The 19,810-nt window shown below is 42.1% G+C and overlaps 2 protein-coding genes across 2 annotated transcripts; one reads left to right on the forward strand and one right to left on the reverse strand.

Moving 5' to 3' along the window:
• The first annotated feature begins 1,317 nt into the window (after positions 1–1,317).
• Positions 1,318–9,865, forward strand: LOC115154657 (transmembrane protein 151B-like). The gene is made up of 2 exons (XM_029701108.1): positions 1,318–2,140; positions 5,783–9,865. Exons 1-2 carry the CDS (start codon positions 2,081–2,083, stop codon positions 7,445–7,447), a joined length of 1,725 nt encoding a protein of 574 aa, XP_029556968.1. The 5' UTR covers positions 1,318–2,080; the 3' UTR covers positions 7,448–9,865.
• Positions 9,866–11,872: 2,007 nt separating this feature from the next.
• tmem179bb (transmembrane protein 179Bb) lies at positions 11,873–18,577 on the reverse strand. The gene is made up of 5 exons (XM_029699310.1): positions 18,377–18,577; positions 13,174–13,364; positions 12,935–13,072; positions 12,719–12,797; positions 11,873–12,553 (listed from the first exon to the last, which is right to left on the reverse strand). The coding sequence occupies exons 1-5, from the start codon at positions 18,470–18,472 to the stop codon at positions 12,419–12,421; spliced, it is 639 nt and encodes a 212-aa protein (XP_029555170.1). The 5' UTR covers positions 18,473–18,577; the 3' UTR covers positions 11,873–12,418.
• Positions 18,578–19,810: the final 1,233 nt, after the last annotated feature.

Below are 19,810 nucleotides of genomic sequence, written 5' to 3' on the forward strand. Positions count from 1 at the left end.
CTTTCTATCTCCATTTACACAAGCAAACAGTAGTAGCAGTATGCAAATCAGGGAGGCAAATTAACGTCAAAAAGAGCATTTTTTTCACGGATGAACCATCACTAATCCCGGCTTCCTCTGGGCTCTGTCCCATTTCGACCCCTACACCCTTCACCTGGCCTGGATTACCGACCGGTGTTAAGATACTGATGGTTTGTCAAGATTGATGGTTTGTACAGTTGTGGCTACATGTGCAGCTCCATCTTGTTGTCACGTCGGGGATAACAGTTGTTGACAACTGTAGCATTTTAGCTAAGCTTAAACCTAAGCCTTTTCCTAACCTTAACCTCATTCTCCTAACCTGCTACGTTAATTATCCTAACCTGCCACGTTAATTATCCTAACCTGCCACGTTAGTTCTTCTAACCTGTCATGTTAGTTCTCCTAACCTGCTACATAAATTATCCTAACCTGCCATGTTAATTATCCTAACCTGCCACGTTAGTTCTTCTATCATGTCACGTTAATTATCCTAACCTGCCACGTTAGTTCTTCTAACCTGTCATGTTAGTTCTCCTAACCTGCTACATAAATTATCCTAACCTGCCATGTTAATTACCCTAACCTGCCACGTTAGTTCTTCTATCCTGTCACATATGTTCTGCTATCCTGTCACGTTAGTTCTCCTAACCTGCTACATAAATTACCCTAACCTGCCACGTTAGTTCTTCTATCCTGTCACGTTAGTTCTTCTATCCTGTCACGTTAGTTCTGCTATCCTGTCACGTTAGTTCTCCTAACCTGCTACATAAATTATCCTAACCTGCCATGTTAATTACCCTAACCTGCCACGTTAGTTCTTCTATCCTGTCACTTTAATTATCCTAACCTGCCACGTTAGTTCTTCTATCCTGTCACGTTAGTTCTGCTATCCTGTCACGTTAGTTCTCCTAACCTGCTACATAAATTATCCTAACCTGTCACGTTAGTTCTCCTGACCTAATACATTAATTATCCTAACCTGCTACTTTAGTTATCCTAACCTGCTACGTTAATTATCCTAACCTGCTACGTTAATTATCCTAACCTTCTACTTTAGTTATCCTAACCTGCTACTTTAGTTATCCTAACCTGCTACGTTAATTATCCTAACCTTCTACTTTAGTTATCCTAACCTGCTACTTTAGTTATCCTAACCTGCTACTTTAGTTATCCTAACCTGCTACGTTAATTATCCTAACCTGCTACTTTAGTTATCCTAACCTGCTATGTAAACAAACAACTATCACCCCCCAATATCTAGGCTATGACATAGCCACTCTAACTAGGCCTAATTAAAATGTTGCATTTATGTAGGCATTTAGGAAGATGATGCGCGCTTACCGGTAGACTGTCTCGTAACTGGGTGACGTCAGCTCTAACCATAGACGATGAAATGTGCAGGTGAATACGGGATAAACACATGAACCAAAAGCGAGAAGGGAGGAGAGCAAAATTATCTGGCGAACATGATTTCTGAATGGTGGGATGAAGATATATTTACGGATAAATGGCGTGCTATGCTATCGCACTTAACCGATATAGCTGCATCAGGAGGTATAGCCTAAATCGCCTATCAAATAATAACGCGATGTCTCTCTTGCGACTTATTTCCTCCCATCATTGTTCCCCCGCTCGATAGTCCACGTTGGCGCCAATGGAGTGACCCAATGGAACTACTATAGAGAAGGCTACTGTGGAGAAGTAGGCTAGGCGACAGCAATGAATTAACAATACACCCACATGTGGCACTGGTGACTTAACGGACACCCGAGAAACAACACCTGAAAATAGTTTTTTTTTTCTCACTGTCCTGCGATCGTGTGACAAAACCCGTAGGACAGGATCGAATCAAGCCGTTGGGGCAATGGTAGGAGGTGCGGTAATAACCTGGCAGGAGGGATGCTTCATGCTCGAAGACGTTTGCTTTTGGAGGATCGTATTCATACATGGGGCTTGAGTTGTCATGCGGGGCGGTCCCGACTCTGGCCCCCCTGATTGTCGGAGTCTCGGACAGATCCCGATGCTCACGGTCAAATCGTAGCTCGTGAGGAACAAAATAATGCCTGCGGTGAACGTTACCGGACAAGCGCCCTTACTGAACGGGGGCAGAAGAGAAGAGGTAGAGCATTAGTATAGGTTAGGTTGTTTGGGAAGTGTGTATGTGTGTGCGCGCGTGCGTGCGTGCGCTCCTGTGTGTATGATTGTGTATTGTTGGACGCTAGTGCATAGGTAGCGTCCTCTCGCAACTAGGCATTTATATTAACATCTATATTAACGATTCCGAATTTGACTGTGTTGTTTACAGATGCGTAGTGCCTAGTTGTGGGACGAAACTACTGCATAGGCTACAGTATACAGGCTAATAAAAAGGAACATTTCCAGACCCATATAGAATGCCCGACTGCATGAATATTTAATCCATGTCATATTAGGCCAGCACTGCATGGACATTTCAAGCTAATTGGTTACTCAACCTCAGTTTCCACTCTACTGTAATCAGGGCAGCTCACAGTTATCCTCTTACTAACCAACATGTTGAGCACAAACAGACTTCTGTATCTCTGGTGGGTCGGAGTTGTATCCGAGTCCCTCTGGGTTTTACAGTAGTTCTTATTTTTACAGTAGGTCCAGTCACGTTCTTATTTTTAGTGCGTGCATTTTACAAGGTTACTGGAAGAGTCACCCCTCGCTAATGGAGGGGCGCAACTGCATTGCAGTCGAAGTGGAGGTGAACGACTGAGCTCCCCGTCATCTATTTGCCTGTACCAGGATATGAATGCCACATACAACTGCTTAATATTAAACTCCTCATAATCATTATTAGCAGACTTATCTTCTCTGGGGATGACTTATTACAATCAACGGTATAGCATCAGTCCACATTATAGTCTAAGGTCGCTAATTATGGTCTGTCTGAGTAGTAGTCAGAGTTGCTGAGCTATAAGCTCAGATCTTATGTTACAGGGTGATGGATACATGAGAGACAGAGTTGGAGATGGTGCCAAGTGGAGAGCACTATTGAGTTTTGATAGGGATTGTATTATTCTGACACAACCATATCCATGCTCTTAAGTGTTCCTGTTTACATACGCAACATGTATCGTGTTATAATGCCTTACTTTCCCATGAGCATGGCTGATATTTGCACATCTGATGTCAAGATGTCCTGTCAGGGTAAATCAGCACAATTCTGTGTGTGGTAATGTGATTTTGGGGGGGGTTTACATTTTTACTTGAGGGGCCTTTGTGCTCTATTGAATGTTGTGGGGTTAGAGAGAAGTAGAGAGATGTGGGTACATAACTGTGTGCAGGCCATCTCTCTGTTTTCCCTTCCTCTGCTTTGCCCTTCATCTCAAAGTGAGGGTAAGGCAGGGAAGCCAGGCCCCTACACACACACACACACACACAAAAACAAAGTAGGGAGGGAGGTCTCTAGTATCACTACAAGTTGAAGACGACCCTGTTGGGTCAAACCACATTGAGCTGTGTGTCTTCTATTGTGTTTGCAGCCATCTATGGTCAGTTTCCTTCCACACACTTTTGAGAATAATTGTATTCTGATGTAGTAGAGTAAAGAATTTCAGACTACAGGCTTACCTACTTTAATTTATACACACTCAAACTCACATTATGTTTCTGCCTGCCTGTAATCTGAGAGGCATTCCCAATAAATCTGTCTCTCAGGCCAGTAGTTCTTAGGCTTGATAAATCATTTACAACGGTTGAGTGAAACTGAAATTCTCTATATTAACCTACGTAAATCTATCTTCTCTACCTTTCTGTTATTGCGTCAGGATATGTTACATTTGGGGGGATTTATTTCTATAACAAGAAAATACTTGTCCACTCTGTCTCTCTTCTGTATTGATCTGCCAGGTACCATTCTTCATTTTCAGGCTTGTCTCATAGACTAGACGTAACATAGTAAACAAAAATCCAGGACACTCAAATGAGTATGATATGTTACTGATTGGTATGGTTACAAAAGACAGAAGGTTACTTAAGGCAAAAACAAAAGGGGGGTGTGTGGTTGGTTGGATAGATTGGGGGATCGGTGGCATATAAATCTAGCAATCCAAAGGTTGCGTGTTCGAATCTCATCACGAAAAACTTAGCAACTTTGCAACTACTTAGCATGTTAGCTAACCCTAACCTTGCCACCTAGCTAACGTTAGCCACAACAAATTGTGATTCTTAACATAACATACAAAATGGATGATGGACATCCAGAAATGAATACATACCATACCAAATGTAACATATCATACTAATTTGAGTGTGACAGATTTTCGTTTACTATGTTACGTCTACCCCTATGTCCAGGTTGTCATTTTGGCTACTTGCTTTGATAGTTGATAGGTGAATATGTGGCCCTTGTCCTTATGGCTGTAAGAAGGAGCAAAAACGACTTTTCTACAGAAGTAGTTTCATAGTGCTAATGTCAGTAAGGAGTGGAAGGAAAAGCCATCAAGTGGGAGAGAAATAGCACAGTGAAAAAAGCATGATGTTCCTAGCCCTGACCATTATCAAACATCATGTATAGTTAACTACCCATCCCTCTCTCATTCGCTCCCCCTCTCTTCATCTCTTCCTCTCTAATTGGCTTTAAGTGGGGGATGAGTGCAGAGTTGGCCCATCATTATTATAGATAGACACACACAGCATCTGTAATAAGTGAGGCACTAGGGTCATGGTGAACTTAAATGGTCTCTCCCTTTCACTCAGTGTGCTCCCTTGTCCTTGTAATGCAGGCACAATGAAACCCCTGTAACTCTGCCAACAGGAACACACCTCCTCGGAGCTACCGTTTGGATAGCAGCCTGCCTTTTAGGAAAACAAACCTTCCCTGCAAGGGCACTGTCATGGCTGCGAGAGGCACATTGGACTGCTTAAAAAAATGAAGCAGATAGACAGATACTCTGAGCTCAGCTCTTATCTATCTGTATCTCTGTCTTTGTTCGCCTTTTGGTTATTTTCAATGCTCTTTGTGTGGCCAAGAGTGTCACTGCATGTTTCACTCTTCCACTTTGCTCACTGTCCATGTGCATCCTCCCACGGGGAGCATGAATGGCCACAGTACCACTAACCTCCACTGGAAAAAGAAAGCTGAACGCACTCTCCTTCTTTCTCTCTGTTGATGAGGTCTAAAAGCATCAGCGTCATCCAGTGTCCACTAAAACCAAGTGTTTAAAAAGGTCTGCATGGTTTGGGTTTCACTCTGCCTGGAAACGTGTCCATGCCTCCAGAGACTGGAATGGTCCATCCCTGGACGAGCAGGGGAGCATGAGGACAACATTGATGTTTATTAATGTTGTTTGACATAAAATGCATTTTGATCAATGCCCAATCATCTGTATTCTTATGGAATACACTTAATGTGTTCTGTTTTTTCTGTTTCTGTTTCTTGCAGAATAATCCAGTTTTAACATCCCTTCCTTGTTTTTTTTTGCCTCTCCCATTGTATGTCCTTCAATCCTGTTCCTCTCCTTTTTATCACCCCTCATACAAGTCATAATGTTTGATGTTTTCTCATCATTAAAACCCCATTCCCACCACTTACGCCATAATTTTTTCAATGTCCTTTCCACTTTCACATCCCTTCCTTTGCCCAACTTTAAACCTGTGCTCCTGATCCCATCACTTAAACTCGGTGACCTTACTCATTTCTAAAATCTAAACCGAATTTCTTCTCATATTTGTACCCAACCCTCCATCCCCCCACCATTTGCTTTACCTTGTCTCTTATCCCTTCCCCCCGTAGCAGCGTCCCTGTAAACAGTCCCTTCCTGGGTCCCTATGCCGAGAGTCCCACTGGAAGTGCCTGCTCCTCACGCTTCTGATGTTCGGCTGTTTCGCCACGCTGGGATGGTGCTCCTTCTCCCGTGTCACCGTCATGGCTGTCGATGAACACGGCCTCTACTACGGCGTCCGCGCCCGCCTCTACCATGACAGCCCCTGCTCCAACGGCTACGTCTACATCCCGGTGGCCTTCCTGATCATGCTGTATCTGGTCTACCTGGTGGAGTGCTGGCACTGCTTCTCTAAAACATCCTCTCTGGCCCGGGTGAGGATCAGCAAGGTGTACAACAGGGTCCAGAGGCTGCAGCAGGCCATGCCCTGTATCTGGTGGAAGGCCATCAGCTATCACTATGTGAGACGGACACGGCAGGTGACTCGATACCGAAATGGTGACGCTTACACCACCACACAGGTGTACCATGAGCGGGTCAACACACACACAGCCAGCTCTGAATTTGACTACACCCAACATGGTGTAAAGGACGTATCCAAGGAGCTGCTTGGCCTTCTGGAGCACCCGGCTGTACGCCTTCGTTTCACCAAGTGTTTCAGCTTTGCCAGTGCCCGTGCCGAGGCCGCCTACCTCACTCAGCGCGCACGCTTCTTCGCAGAGAACGAGGGTCTGGACGACTACATGGAGGCACGGGAGGGCATGCACTTGAAGAACGTGGACTTCCGTGAGCACATGCTGGCCTTTCCTGACCCGGCGTGGCCGCCCTGGTTCTCTCGGCGGCGCATGTATTGGCTGATCTCAGCCCTGATGTTGTCCTGGCCACTACGTGTGGTGTCAGAGTACCGTACGGCGTATGTTCACTACCATGTGGAGAAGCTGTTTGGTGAGAACGAGGAAGTCAATGACAATGACAGCACTGAGATGGGCAACTACCGCTCAGGCCAGGAGAATGGGCAACGCGGTGGCCCCAGATTACGTGTCATATCGAGGGTCAACACTGTGGACATCACTGAACTGGAGTGGCACATTCGCTGTAACCAGCAGATGGTGCCCAGTTACTCTGAGGCCTTGCTGATGGATCTGAACACCAACAACACAACATCTTCTCCCTCTGCGTTTACCGGGGCAACACATGTCCCTATGAGGCGGAGCTCCAGCTACGTCCTACAGAGCTGCCCACGCTGCTGCAGGTCCACCAGCAGCTCCTCGCTCCCCTCGCGAGTCAGGGGAAATGTGGTAATGGGGGCAGGATCTTTGACATATGGGACAGTGGGAAGGATGGGAGGAGGAAGGTTAGCCCTCAGCCGCAGTGGATTATCTCTGGGCCGTTTGCACACGATGCGCCAGGCCTGCCTGTTTCACTCCCGGAGCCTTGGTGCAGGGATGGGGAGTAGAGGGGATGAAGGTGGTGGGTTTCTGGGACTGGGCCTCCGCCGGGCTAATGAAGAAAGCAGAGGGGTCCTGGAGTCAGAAGGATATGAAGAGGACGAGAATAGTCTGCAGCTAGAGGAGGATAGAGAGCAGGAACTAGAGAGAGTGAGGACCGAGATCATGCAGGGAGTGGCCTGTGTGACAGAGACACCACCAGCTTATCAGGAAGCTCTCCACTTGCCTGTGTTGATTGTCCATGGTGAGGAGAGCTGTCATGGAGGGGAGGACCTTGACGCAGGATAGTCACTGTGATTGGCAAAGGTGATGTACAGTAGAGCAGATATGCAAATCGGCTCAGGATGATGCAAGAAACTAGAGAGAGGAGAGGAGAAGAAAACAGGGACGGAGGAAGAATATGTGGCGATATCGAAAGAGTTGTTAAAGAGAGGGGTAAGGAAGGAGAAAGAAAACAAATGGAAAAATCATGGTTTCCAGACCTGCGAGAAAGCAGTACTGTATGTGAAAAATGTGTAGGGAAACAAAACTATTGTGTCACAGTAGATTAAATGACAGTTATGTAGTTGCTCTTCCTTAAGAGACTGTAATATCTGTGTCCCATTGTCCACAATGAACAACAATCGCTTTGTATCTTTGTTCATGAATGTATGGAAGTATCAAGGAGCTGCTGAGTTAGCATTTAACATCAGGAGTAGTTCATTTTTCACCAAGCTATTAGATTCATTCAAGGGGCACTGTATAACTTGTAAACTTACATAACTCCCTGTTAGATGCGGAGCAAAACTCTAATGCCAATAAAAAAATAAGCAATTACCATTCCACAAAGAGAGTATTACCATTCCACAAAGAGAGTATTACCATTCCACAAAGAGAGTATTACCATTCCACAAAGAGAGTATTACCATTCCACAAAGAGAGTATTACCATTCCACAAAGAGAGTAGTACCATTCCACAAAGAGAGTATTACCATTCCACAAAGAGAGTATTACCATTCCACAAAGAGAGTATTACCATTCCACAAAGAGAGTATTACCATTCCACAAAGAGAGTATTACCATTCCACAAAGAGAGTATTACCATTCCACAAAGAGAGTATTACCATTCCACAAAGAGAGTATTACCATTCCACAAAGAGAGTATTACCATTCCACAAAGAGAGTATTACCATTCCACAAAGAGAGTAGTACCATTCCACAAAGAGAGTATTACCATTCCACAAAGAGAGTATTACCATTCCACAAAGAGAGTATTACCATTCCACAAAGAGAGTAGTACCATTCCACAAAGAGAGTATTACCATTCCACAAAGAGAGTATTACCATTCCACAAAGAGAGTAGTACCATTCCACAAAGAGAGTATTACCATTCCACAAAGAGAGTATTACCATTCCACAAAGAGAGTAGTACCATTCCACAAAGAGAGTATTACCATTCCACAAAGAGAGTAGTACCATTCCACAAAGAGAGTATTACCATTCCACAAAGAGAGTATTACCATTCCACAAAGAGAGTATTACCATTCCACAAAGAGAGTATTACCATTCCACAAAGAGAGTAGTACCATTCCACAAAGAGAGTAGTACCATTCCACAAAGAGAGTAGTACCATTCCACAAAGAGAGTAGTACCATTCCACAAAGAGAGTAGTACCATTCCACAAAGAGAGTATTGTAATAAGATTTGATATTACTTTTAGATGTAAAACAAATAATCAATTTAGCCAATACACTAGTAGTGATGAGGCTTGTCACCTACTCGCCTTCCTCGAGAACATGCCCGATCGAGAGGCCAACAATATTGTCCAAGATATAACCTCAGAGATATAGTAAATCATCTTTTAAGAGTTAAGTGCACAATTGTCCCATTTTATGCTTTTAAGATTATCTCTTTAATAAATAAAAAATCCCTCTCAGCAATTTGCCCTTCAGCACAATTCAAAAGGGGTTTTCCCATGTCTCAGTTCTGCCCACTGTTGTAATTATACATCATGATCAAGTATGGATTTAATGCAGTAGAGTACATACTCACACTAACACTCACACTACCCCCACCCCTCGCTCAGCTGATGCCATTAGGAGCACCATCTGTGATCGATGCTCGGAAGGCTTGGGACCAGAGCCAAAAACTGAGCATGCGAAGACACACTTCTATCCATCAGCATACACACATGCCAGTAGGTGCACAAATTATTCAGCACAATAATAACAATAAAGCGATAAATGGTAGTGAATGTGGACCGACATTTCAAAGAATGTCCATGTAAAAACATTTACAAGTATGAAGATATTGACACGGTTCGAGGACAGAGGTACCGAACAACTAAATGCGTTGGGTGACTCAACTCAATCCCATCAACACTCTAAAACCCCACCTTATCTTGAAAGAGTCCTGTATGTATTCATTCTGCTGTATCTAATGTGTTACCAGTACAAATTCTAATTGTTGTTGATGAACATGATGATTATGATGGTGTTGGTGGTACAGAAGCACTAATAAAGTAAGTCTGGATATATCTACATGTTCTGATAACTGATAATAATGCTCTCAATATTGACTGAGAATCACAGTGCAATCCATTATAAACTACCGGTGTATATGGTAAATAACATCTCCCTCTAGTGACAAGTACAGTAACTGTTTGAAATAGCATCAGGTCTACCGTTACTGTTGTTGTAACCAGTGTTGTTGTACCTACATATTGTAACCAGATTTATATCTATATATTTTTTTAAGAATTAGAAGTGTTGGTTTTGGTTCTCACTACATCCATGCATGACTGTCTGCATGCAAGCAAAGCAAAGCAACCAATCTCATTTCATTTGGCTTCTACTCTCCCTATCTCTGACCCTAAGCTTGTTTTAAAGGGCTAAGCACCCATCACATTTCATATGACAAATGAGAGTCTGCACATCAACTGCATGGGACTCTACCAGTAATTGTTAAGTGTAGGTACAAACCATTCAGGTGAAGAGGAGAGAAGAAACTGCTGCAGCACATGTTCCATTTTCACACTGGTAAGTGGCCCTTCCAAGTTTATAGACATACATTCAGTATTATGAGTTTGTATAAATCAGAGCAAAGTGTTTAAAATCTGAAAGCAAAACGTGGTACTATGCAGTTATGCAATCACTTTGGTAACCACAATGTAATTATAATGCATTTATGCAAGTAGTTACAATTAAATATAATGTTTTATTGTCACATGCAACGTGTTATCCACAAATTACTTTGGCTTCACTTATGACGCCAAATGTAAAACTGTCCTTTTGTGGTTGAAAAGGTGTCTGAGTGTTTGAAATGTGTTAGCTGACGTTACTGGCACTGGGGAGAGATAATCTCCACAGTAAGCTACCTGCAGACGTCTCATGGGTTGATGAATCAGACTGATGCTGCTGTCATGAACATTTCAGTGTTTATTAATATTTAGTGGTTTTACGATAGTGTTGAATCACTAGGCTACACCTCAGTAACAAATCCAAGTAGGATGTTTTATGCTCTACTTTGGTTGTTGCCAGATCAGTGTGAGTGTGTATCCTCAGTGATTTTCCCTTCAATATTTTACTTTACCCCAGCCCGTACAATGTCTCAGGAGCAGGGGAATTCCGTTTTGAACAACATGTAGAGCCTGTTGGCAGAGGCAACAGGGCCGAGTGCCATGAGCAGAGCACACAGTTGGCCCTAGTGATAGCTCAGCAGAGGGGGGAGGGCCTGGGTCAGCAGATAGAAGCAGCAAAGCTAGACATGTTTAACAAACGAAGGCAGCTGGTGCAGCTCCTGGACACCAAGGCCACCATTGAAGAAAAAGAAAGACTAGCTTGCAAATTCACCAAGAAACTGTAAGAGATTGAGAGAAAGGGAGTGAAGAAGAGGGCAGAGAGGAGAGGAATGGATTGATGGTGAGAGGAGGGACAGAATGTGGCAGTGGTTGGAAATGGAGACTTATTGTAGTTAATGCCATTTATAAACTGGGTGGGTCGAGCCCTGAATGCTGATTGGCTGATAGCCGTCTTATAGCAGACCGTATACCACGGGTATGACAAAACATTTATTTTGTGTGTCAGTGGTTGGGAATGGAGACTTACTATAGTTAATGCCATTTATAAAGGTTGTGATGGAGTGAATCTGGAACAATATTTTGTATTTATTTGCAAACCTTTTTCTCATAAAATGTTCCCATGGTAACTCATATTCAGTACTAGAAAATAATTAGTAACAATGTAACTGTACTTCATTAATAATGACTTCATAATCAATAAACATTTTAGCGATGACAGAGATTTTGTTCTGACAAAAACACATGAAGTACACAGGAAATGTTTGACTTTCACAGTTGTTACATCAATCAGTATACATTGAGCAGGTCATTTTACATAACAGGAAGTGACTGAATTGTGTAACTAACTGGTTAAACTGATAAGTATACAAAAATGGAAGAAGTTACCTCCAATGTTAATTGTACTATTCCCACTATTTCAAAGGGAAAACACATTGTTGTTTGTGTTGTGTATGTTCTAGGGTAGTTTTCTATGTGTAGGTTGGGTGCTGGACTCTCAATTGGAGGCAGGTGTTTCTAGTTGCCTCTGATTGGGAGTCCTATAAATAGGTGTGTGTTTTTGTTTGTCACTTGTGGGTAGTTGTTTGAGAGCACTGCTTTTGTTGAGCCTGCTTCTCTGTTCCTGTCGTTAGTTTGTTTATTGTTTTTCCATGGTGTTCTCATTGTTATAATAAATATGTTGAGCACGCAACCCGCTGCGCCTTGGTCCCATTCTCCCTTCCGTGACAGTACTGAGTGGCTTTATCAAAAGGAATCTTAGTTTCATATTTAATAAAAGTACTTATCCAAATGACAGAGTTGGGGCCAATTCAGTCAAATTAAGTAAAATGTGTATGGTAGGCTATTTCATACTGCAGTGGAATCTAATTACATTACCAATAATTGAGTACATCCGGTTTTATAACCCACTGTTATCCCTGTCTTGAGCTTGGGACAAAACTAGGTTGTTGCATGCAGCGACCTGAATGCAAGGACACATTGGTCGTGTTTCCCTGCTCAGACGTTGCATGCATCAACTAATAGTTGTGTGCCACGTCATCGACTGTGCCGTTGGGCACCAGATTATAACGTGCTAAAACATATGGTTAGCTGATACGTAAAATACCTATGTAGGCATTGTAAGATCTGGCATGCGTCAGCAACGTCTGAGCAGAGGAACACAACCATTATGGCACCCATCTGGCTTGGTGTGGTCGGTGGGGTCAGACAGGACAGTGGAAGAAGGGCTCTGTTTCAGATACGCTCCATTCTGACCTTGAGCCTAACCCCTGACGTTTCTGGACAAACACCACCACCACGATCTGCACCCAGAAGAAGAAGTTCACCCACACAGACTTCTGGGAAAGACAATAGAAGAGTGCAGAGATGAAGAATAAAATACATGGGTTTAAATAACAATGACAACACATGGTCTGTGGTTTTGAAGCAGCTTGTGGTCTGATAAGGCAATAACGTTTTGATGTGTTAGTTAATATTATGATATGCACAATGTCAGGACAGACCTCTGCATTATACAAGCCCGTGTAGAACTGATTTCCATTGTAGGGACTGACCCAGGTTTTATTCTCGGCTTCTTCACAACTGAAATGAAAGAAGTCCTCCAAATTAACAAGAACGTCATACAATATTTCACATTTCACAGACGGTATGAGAAACAAGAGGGCACTGAGCAAAGAGGTGATACAGGAGAAGACAGGAAAAAAAGGCAGCCATCTCACCTGGTTATGGAGGGCACGTTGTGGAGGGCAGACAGACAGAGGCGGTCCCTGCCGATCCTCAGGGTACACCCTGACACCGCCAGGAAAAACAATATCTTCATACACACCACCAGAGTCACATTCAGCCACAGTCTTCCCCTGGGGGTGCAGGACAGGAAGTAAAAAAAGTCCAAAACAAACAAATCAAATCATTTCTGCTTTGCTGCCACACTACTAGGCATGGAAAGTCTGTCTCTCACCTCTTGACCTCCTCTTCCACACAGCTGGTGTAGATCCAGTAGAGGGTGAGGCAGAAGCAATAGATGGCCACAGACACAGAGATGGCTGACACAAAGTAGCAGAGGGAGGGATGGCTGGGGTTCTCCAGGATCAGGCCAGATGTGTTGTACTCAACAGTCCCATAAAGAATGCACTGCCCTGTAAAGTGGCCCTGCATGACACAATACAGATGCATTCAGTATAACTATACCATTTATCCTACAGTATGCAATTGAAATGATACCGCTACGGGATCGGTGTGTCGTCCCCCCCCCCCCCCCCCCCCCCGCGGGATGGTTGAGCTAACGTAGGCTAATGTGATTGGCATGAGGTTGTAAGTAACAAAAACAAATCCCAATACATAGACATATCTGACATGGGCAGAAAGCTTAAATTCTTGTTAATCTAACTGCACTGTCCAATTTACAGTAGCTATTACAGTGAAAGAATACCATGCTATTGTTTGAGGAGAGTGCACAATTATGAACTTGAAAATGCATTAATAAACCAATTAGGCACATTTGGGCAGTCTTACAACATTATGAACAGATATACAATGGTTCATTGGATCAGTCTACTTTGCACATACACTGCTGCCATCTAGTGGCCAAATTCTAAATTGCGCCTGGGCTAGAATAATACATTATGGCCGTTCTCTTGCATTTCAAAGATGATGGTACCACAACAAAAACGCATGTTTTCTTTCTTTGTATTATCTTTTACCAGATCTAATGTGTTATATTCTCCTACATTAATTTCATATTTCCACAAACTTCAAAATGTTTCCTTTCAAATGGTATCAAGAATATACATATCCTTGCTTCAGGTCCTGAGCTACAAGCAGTTTAATTGGGTATGTCATTTTAGGCAAAAATTTCAAAAAAGGTTGCATCCTTAAGAAGTTTTAATGCACTTTACACAACCTATAACAATGGGAAGTATCTTCACTGGACATTAACAGCAAGACAGCTTGGTTTGCCATGGCGAGATACACATGCTCTCAAATTAACGTCCCTTAATAGGCAGGGAAACAGAGTGAGGTCTGTCACACACAGACCTCACTGTGTTTCCTGGCCTGGGTAGGGATGCACAGGAGAGCTTAATTCAACTTGGAGAGGAATGCTTGAGAAATTTAATTAATGTGCACAAATGTCTAGTTATATTCTTTTAGGACATTAGATGATGACTATATGGTGCCATTGGGCCATGTGAAACAGTCGGGAGGACTCTGAATGTAGAACTCATGTTTCATTTTCCTGTCTCTCAACACATTTCCTTTCAAAGTCAATGCCATCTGTATAAAAATCCCACATGAAAAAATACTATAGTATACTTTAGTATTACTATATTTATATATAGTAATATATATATATATAAGTCTCAGGCCTAACAACACCCGTGCCAATATATCCTTCAAACACCAGCTTCTCAGGCATTATCAATTAACTATAGTATGCACTGTAGTGTTTTTGCAAACTATACTGTAGTATTCACTGTCTATCTACATTGACGGGACAGTAGTGGAGAGGGTGGAGAGTTTTAAGTTCCTTGGCGTACACATCACGGACAAACTGAAATGGTCCACCCACACAGATAGCGTGGTGAAGAAGGCGCAGCAGCGCCTCTTCAACCTCAGGAGGCTGAAGATTTTCAGCTTGTCACCAAAAACACTCACAAACTTTTACAGATGCACAATCGAGAGCATCCTGTCGGGCTGTATCACCGCCTGGTACGGCAGCTGCTTCGCCCATAACCGTAAGGCTCTCCAGAGGGTAGTGAGGTCTGCACAATGCATCACCGGGTGCAAACTACCTGTCCTCCAGGACACCTACACCACCCGATGTCACAGGAAGGCCAAAAAGATCATCAAGGACAACAACCACCCGAGCCACTGCCTGTTCACCCCGTTATCATCGAGAAGGCGAGGTCAATACAGGTGCATCAAAGCGGGGACCGAGAGACTAAAAAACAGCTTCTATCTCAAGGCCATCAGACTGTTAAACAGCCATCACTAACATTGAGTGGCTGCTGCCAACATACTGACTCAACTCCAGCCACTTTAATAATGGAAAAATGTATGTAATCAATTTATCAATAGCCACTTTATATAATGTTTACATACCCTACATTACTCATCTCATATGTATATACTGTACGCTATACCATCTACTGCATCTTGCCATCTGATGTAATTAAATGTATCACTAGCCACTTTAAACAATGCCACTTTATATAATGTTCTCATAACCTACATTACTCATCTCATATGTATATACTGTACTCTATACTAGCTATTACATCTTGCCTATGCCGTTCGACCATCACTCATTTATATATTTTTATGTACATATTCGTATTCATTCCTTTACACTTGTGTGTACAAGGTAGTTGTTGTGGAATTGGTAGATTACTTGTTAGATATTACTGCATGGTCGGAACTAGAAGCACAAGCATTTCGCTACACTTGCATTAACATCTGCTAACCATGTGTAGGTGACAAATACATTTGATTTGATTTGATTTTAGTGTTTTTGTTTTATTCTCATTTTAATTATATTTTTTTTGAGGGGGCTTTCTCCTTGAGGAATCTTACTGAACAACATTAAAATAGCAAATTGTCCATAACCAGTATTTAGGTAGGACTGTGGTCTGCACAGTTAGGTTCAGCACTTCTGCTCTTTTCTATAACTTGTAGGGAACACAATATATGGTATATACTTGGCATGTAGGTTTTTCAGTCATGAGTGGCACAAATTGTGATATGGGGGGATGGGGAATGGGCAGGACATACGCAAATGATATACAGTTGAAGTCGGAAGTTTACATACACTTAGGTTGGAGCCATTAAAACTCGTTTTTCAACCACTCCACAAACTTCTTGTTAACAAACTATAGTTTTGGCAAGTCGGTTAGGACATCTACTGTGTGCATGACACAAGTAATTTTTCCAACAATTGTTTACAGACAGATTATTTCACTTATAATTCACTGTATCACAATTCCAGTGGGTCAGAAGTTTACATACACTAAGTTGACTGTGCCTTTAAACAACTTGGAAGTTTACAGAAAATTATGTCATGGCTTTAGAAGATTCTGATAGGCTAATTTACATGATTTGAGTTAATTGGAGGTGTACCTGTGGATGTGTTTCAAGGCCTACCTTCAAACTCAGTGCCTCGTTACTTGACATCATGGGAAAATCAAAAGCCAAGACCTCAGTATTTTTTTTTAGACCACCACAAGTCTGGTTCATCCTTGGGAACAATTTCCAAATGCCTGAAGGTACAACGTTCATCTGTACAAACAATAGTACACAAGTATAAACCCCATGGGACCATGCAGCCGTCATACCGCTCAGGAAGGAGACGCGTTCTGTCTCCTAGAGATTAACGTACTTTGGTGCGAAAAGGGCAAATCAATCCCAGAACAAAAGCAAAGGACCTTGTGAAGATGCTGGAGGAAACAGGTACAAAAGTATCTATATCCACAGTAAAACGAGTCCTATATGGACATAACCTGAAAGGCCGCTGAGCAAGGAACAAGCCACTGCTCCATAACCGCCATTAAAAAGCCAGAGTATTGTTTGCAACTGCACATGGGGACAAAGATTGTACTTTTTGGAGAAATGTCCTCTGGTCTGATGAAACAAAAATAGAACTGATTGGCCATAATGACCGTTGTTATGTTTGGAGGAAAAGGGGGACGCTTGCAAGCCGAAGAACACCATCCCAACCGTGAAGCACGGGGGTGGCAGCATCATGTTGTGGGGGTGCTTTGCTGCAGGAGGGACTGGTGCACTTCAAAAAATAGATGGCATCACGAGGAACAACAATTATGTGGATATATTGAAGCAACATCTAAAGACATCAGTCAGGAAGTTAAAGCTTGGTCGCAAGTGGGTCTTCCAAATGGACAACGACCCCAAGCATACTTCCAAAGTTGTGGCAAAATGGCTTAAGGACAACAAAGTCATGGTATTGGAGTGCCCATCATAATCTCAATTCTATAGGACCTCAATCCTATTGAATATTTGTGGGCAGAACTGAAAAAATGTGTGTGAGCAAGGAGGCATACAAACTTGACTCAGTTACACCAGCTCTGTCAGGAGGAATGGGCCAAAATTCACCCAACTTATTGTGGGAAGCATGTGGAAGACTACCCAAAACTTTTGACCCAAGTTAAACAATTTAAAGGCAATGCTACCAAATACTAATTGAGTGTATGTACACTTCTGACCCACTGGGAATGTGATGAAAAAAATAAAAGCTGAAATAAATAATTCTCTCTACTATTATTCTGACATTTCACATTCTTAAAATAAAGTGGTGATCCTAACTGACCTAAGAATTTTTACTGGGATTAAATGTCAGGAATTGTGAAAAACAGAGTTTAAATGTATTTGGCTAAGGTGTATGTAAACTTCCGACTTCAACTGTATATGAGCATATCGATACAGTGTGTAGTATATTATTCTACAGTATACTACAAAATTCAATAATAAGAACTACACAATTGAGGGATACTCCAGTGTGCAGTATAGTATTCTACAGTATACTACAGTTTACTACAGAATACTATATAATTCTATAGTAAGTAATATAGTATTATATAGTAAACTGTAGTATTTTTATGAGGAATTGTAGCCTAATCTATTGCAAAGTCACTGCATGCAACAATTTTGCATTTAGGTGAAGTCCAGTAAGACATTGTATAAGCCGGTAGGCCTAACGAAGAGTCATCAACGATATTCACTGACTTCACATGATCACATGATTATCTCTGCTGATTTCATTTATTTTCTCATTATAGGCCAGCCCACATGTTTTGGGATGTGTTACAAATTCTGAGATAAAAGCAGGAAAAGACAACATAATATAGGAGAAAGTTTCTTGAAAGTCTGATAAAAATCTTCCATAACAGATGTAGCACCTAAAAGTTTGACCCATCGTTGAGAGGACGATAAAAACATATCCAATGTATGCTCTACATCTAGCAGCCTACCAATAGCCTAGTGTCGGTTTGAGGAGGGTGACAGCAGACAGTAGCCTAGGCTATGTGTGGAAATGTTGTCAATACATTTCTATTGATACTTTTTTTATACAGGGATAAAAGGACTTCTCAAGTTTAGAATGTATCATAGGCGGTTGAAAGTTCCCGACATTTCAAACGTTAATGCATTCGTACCTGGGTGATTGTCAGAGAAGCAGCGGACATTATTCCACAGATGAAACAGCCTGCGTAAAGTACGAGCTCCAAAACGAGCAGCCACGGCAACACCATCACGAACACCTCTGCAAAGCCATCCTATGAGACCCATCGAGGACACCCTAGCACCCGGACAACGCACTCCGTTCCAAGCGTGTTAAATTGTGCGTAAAGGTCTACAATGGAAACACTCTTAACTGTGAGCTCTGACTTTTTTTTGCAACAATGTACCCATTCACGCGTTTTGTTCATTATAAACCGCAATTGAATGTGCCAATGAATGCAATGCATTTATTAGAATTGGTTGATTGTAAGATTGGGATGGAATGCTTTATGACTATCTAACAATGTGAGTCCCGACTCCCGAGAACTCCACCAGAATTCCCTATAACCATAATCCAGTTTAGAATTCCATGCACAGAAATGCAAAGCCAATTTTTGCCTCATGTATTGTTCTCCTCTGAGAGACTGGAAAATGTGTGTGTGTCTGTCTGTCTCTGTGTGTGTGTGCGTGTGTGTGTGTGTGTGCGCGCGCATCATCAGCAGTAGCTGTCGTCTGTCTCTGGCGGTTTGTGATTAATTTGTAACTATTCCAGAGGGATGACAGAACATTTGTCAGCAGAACACTTTTCTTTGCTGATTTGCTAAATTAAACTCTTGTTTAACTACGGTTGTAAACTACTAATTTTAATCTCAATAATGTTTTCTTCAAAGTAAAATAAAAAAATATGTAAACACCTTAACTTCATACAAATGTTCTGTTTTCCACAATGTAGCCTAAACCTGAGCGACCGGGAGGTGGACGTCTCAGACATTCAATATCCGCTGGGTACCACAATAATGAAAGGAACAAATAACAGGAGATCCAATCAAAGCCCCTGCTTAGCTGAGCAACACTGGGGGTTGAACGGGTGGGTGAGTTTATGGGCTTTGATATTGTAAAGACTTCCCACTGGGCACACCACGTCGTTTCAACTTGGAAATGTGGGTAATTTTTGGTTGAAACTGTTGATCACTGAGATTTCAACCTTTATTCACCCACTCAAAAATACAGCCAGAAGTTTGTTGAATTCCCAATGTGACACTATGGAAAAACAATGCCTGATTTTTGATTTCGTTTTCATCTAAATGTTTTATCACTGCACTTTCAACCATTTAAAATTACAACAAAGTTCAAATGGGAATACAATATCAAATATGTTGTATAGATAGAAAAACGTAATGTGTTATCACTGTGCTTCATCTAACAGCACAACCATATGACCTGGATTGTAGTTGACATTACATTAAAAATATAAAGTGCAAGTGATCAATGCCGTTTGAGATTCTGCACAGATATTTATATTGTGAAGATCTCCACAGACTTGCAACCTTTGCATGCTATCTTGGACATGCATGCTTTCTATGATTACA

This window comes from Salmo trutta, chromosome 19, assembly GCF_901001165.1.
Source record: "Salmo trutta chromosome 19, fSalTru1.1, whole genome shotgun sequence".
NCBI classification, from domain to species: Eukaryota; Metazoa; Chordata; class Actinopteri; order Salmoniformes; family Salmonidae; genus Salmo; species Salmo trutta.

What these genes read in the sequence shown, in the direction of transcription:
- LOC115154657 (XM_029701108.1), top strand. Translation starts at nt 2,081, where the DNA reads ATGCCTGCGGTGAACGTTACCGGACAAGCGCCCTTACTGAACGGGGGC. An exon ending in ACGGGGGCAGAAGAGAAGAG is followed by an intron (nt 2,141 to 5,782) that starts GTAGAGCATTAG and finishes TTCCCCCCGTAG; the next exon opens with CAGCGTCCCTGTAAACAGTC.
- tmem179bb (XM_029699310.1), bottom strand. Translation starts at nt 18,472, where the DNA reads ATGGTGTTGCCGTGGCTGCTCGTTTTGGAGCTCGTACTTTACGCAGGC. An exon ending in CTTCTCTGACAATCACCCAG is followed by an intron (nt 13,365 to 18,376) that starts GTACGAATGCAT and finishes TGTGTCATGCAG; the next exon opens with GGCCACTTTACAGGGCAGTG. An exon ending in AACGTGCCCTCCATAACCAG is followed by an intron (nt 12,798 to 12,934) that starts GTGAGATGGCTG and finishes CTTTCATTTCAG; the next exon opens with TTGTGAAGAAGCCGAGAATA.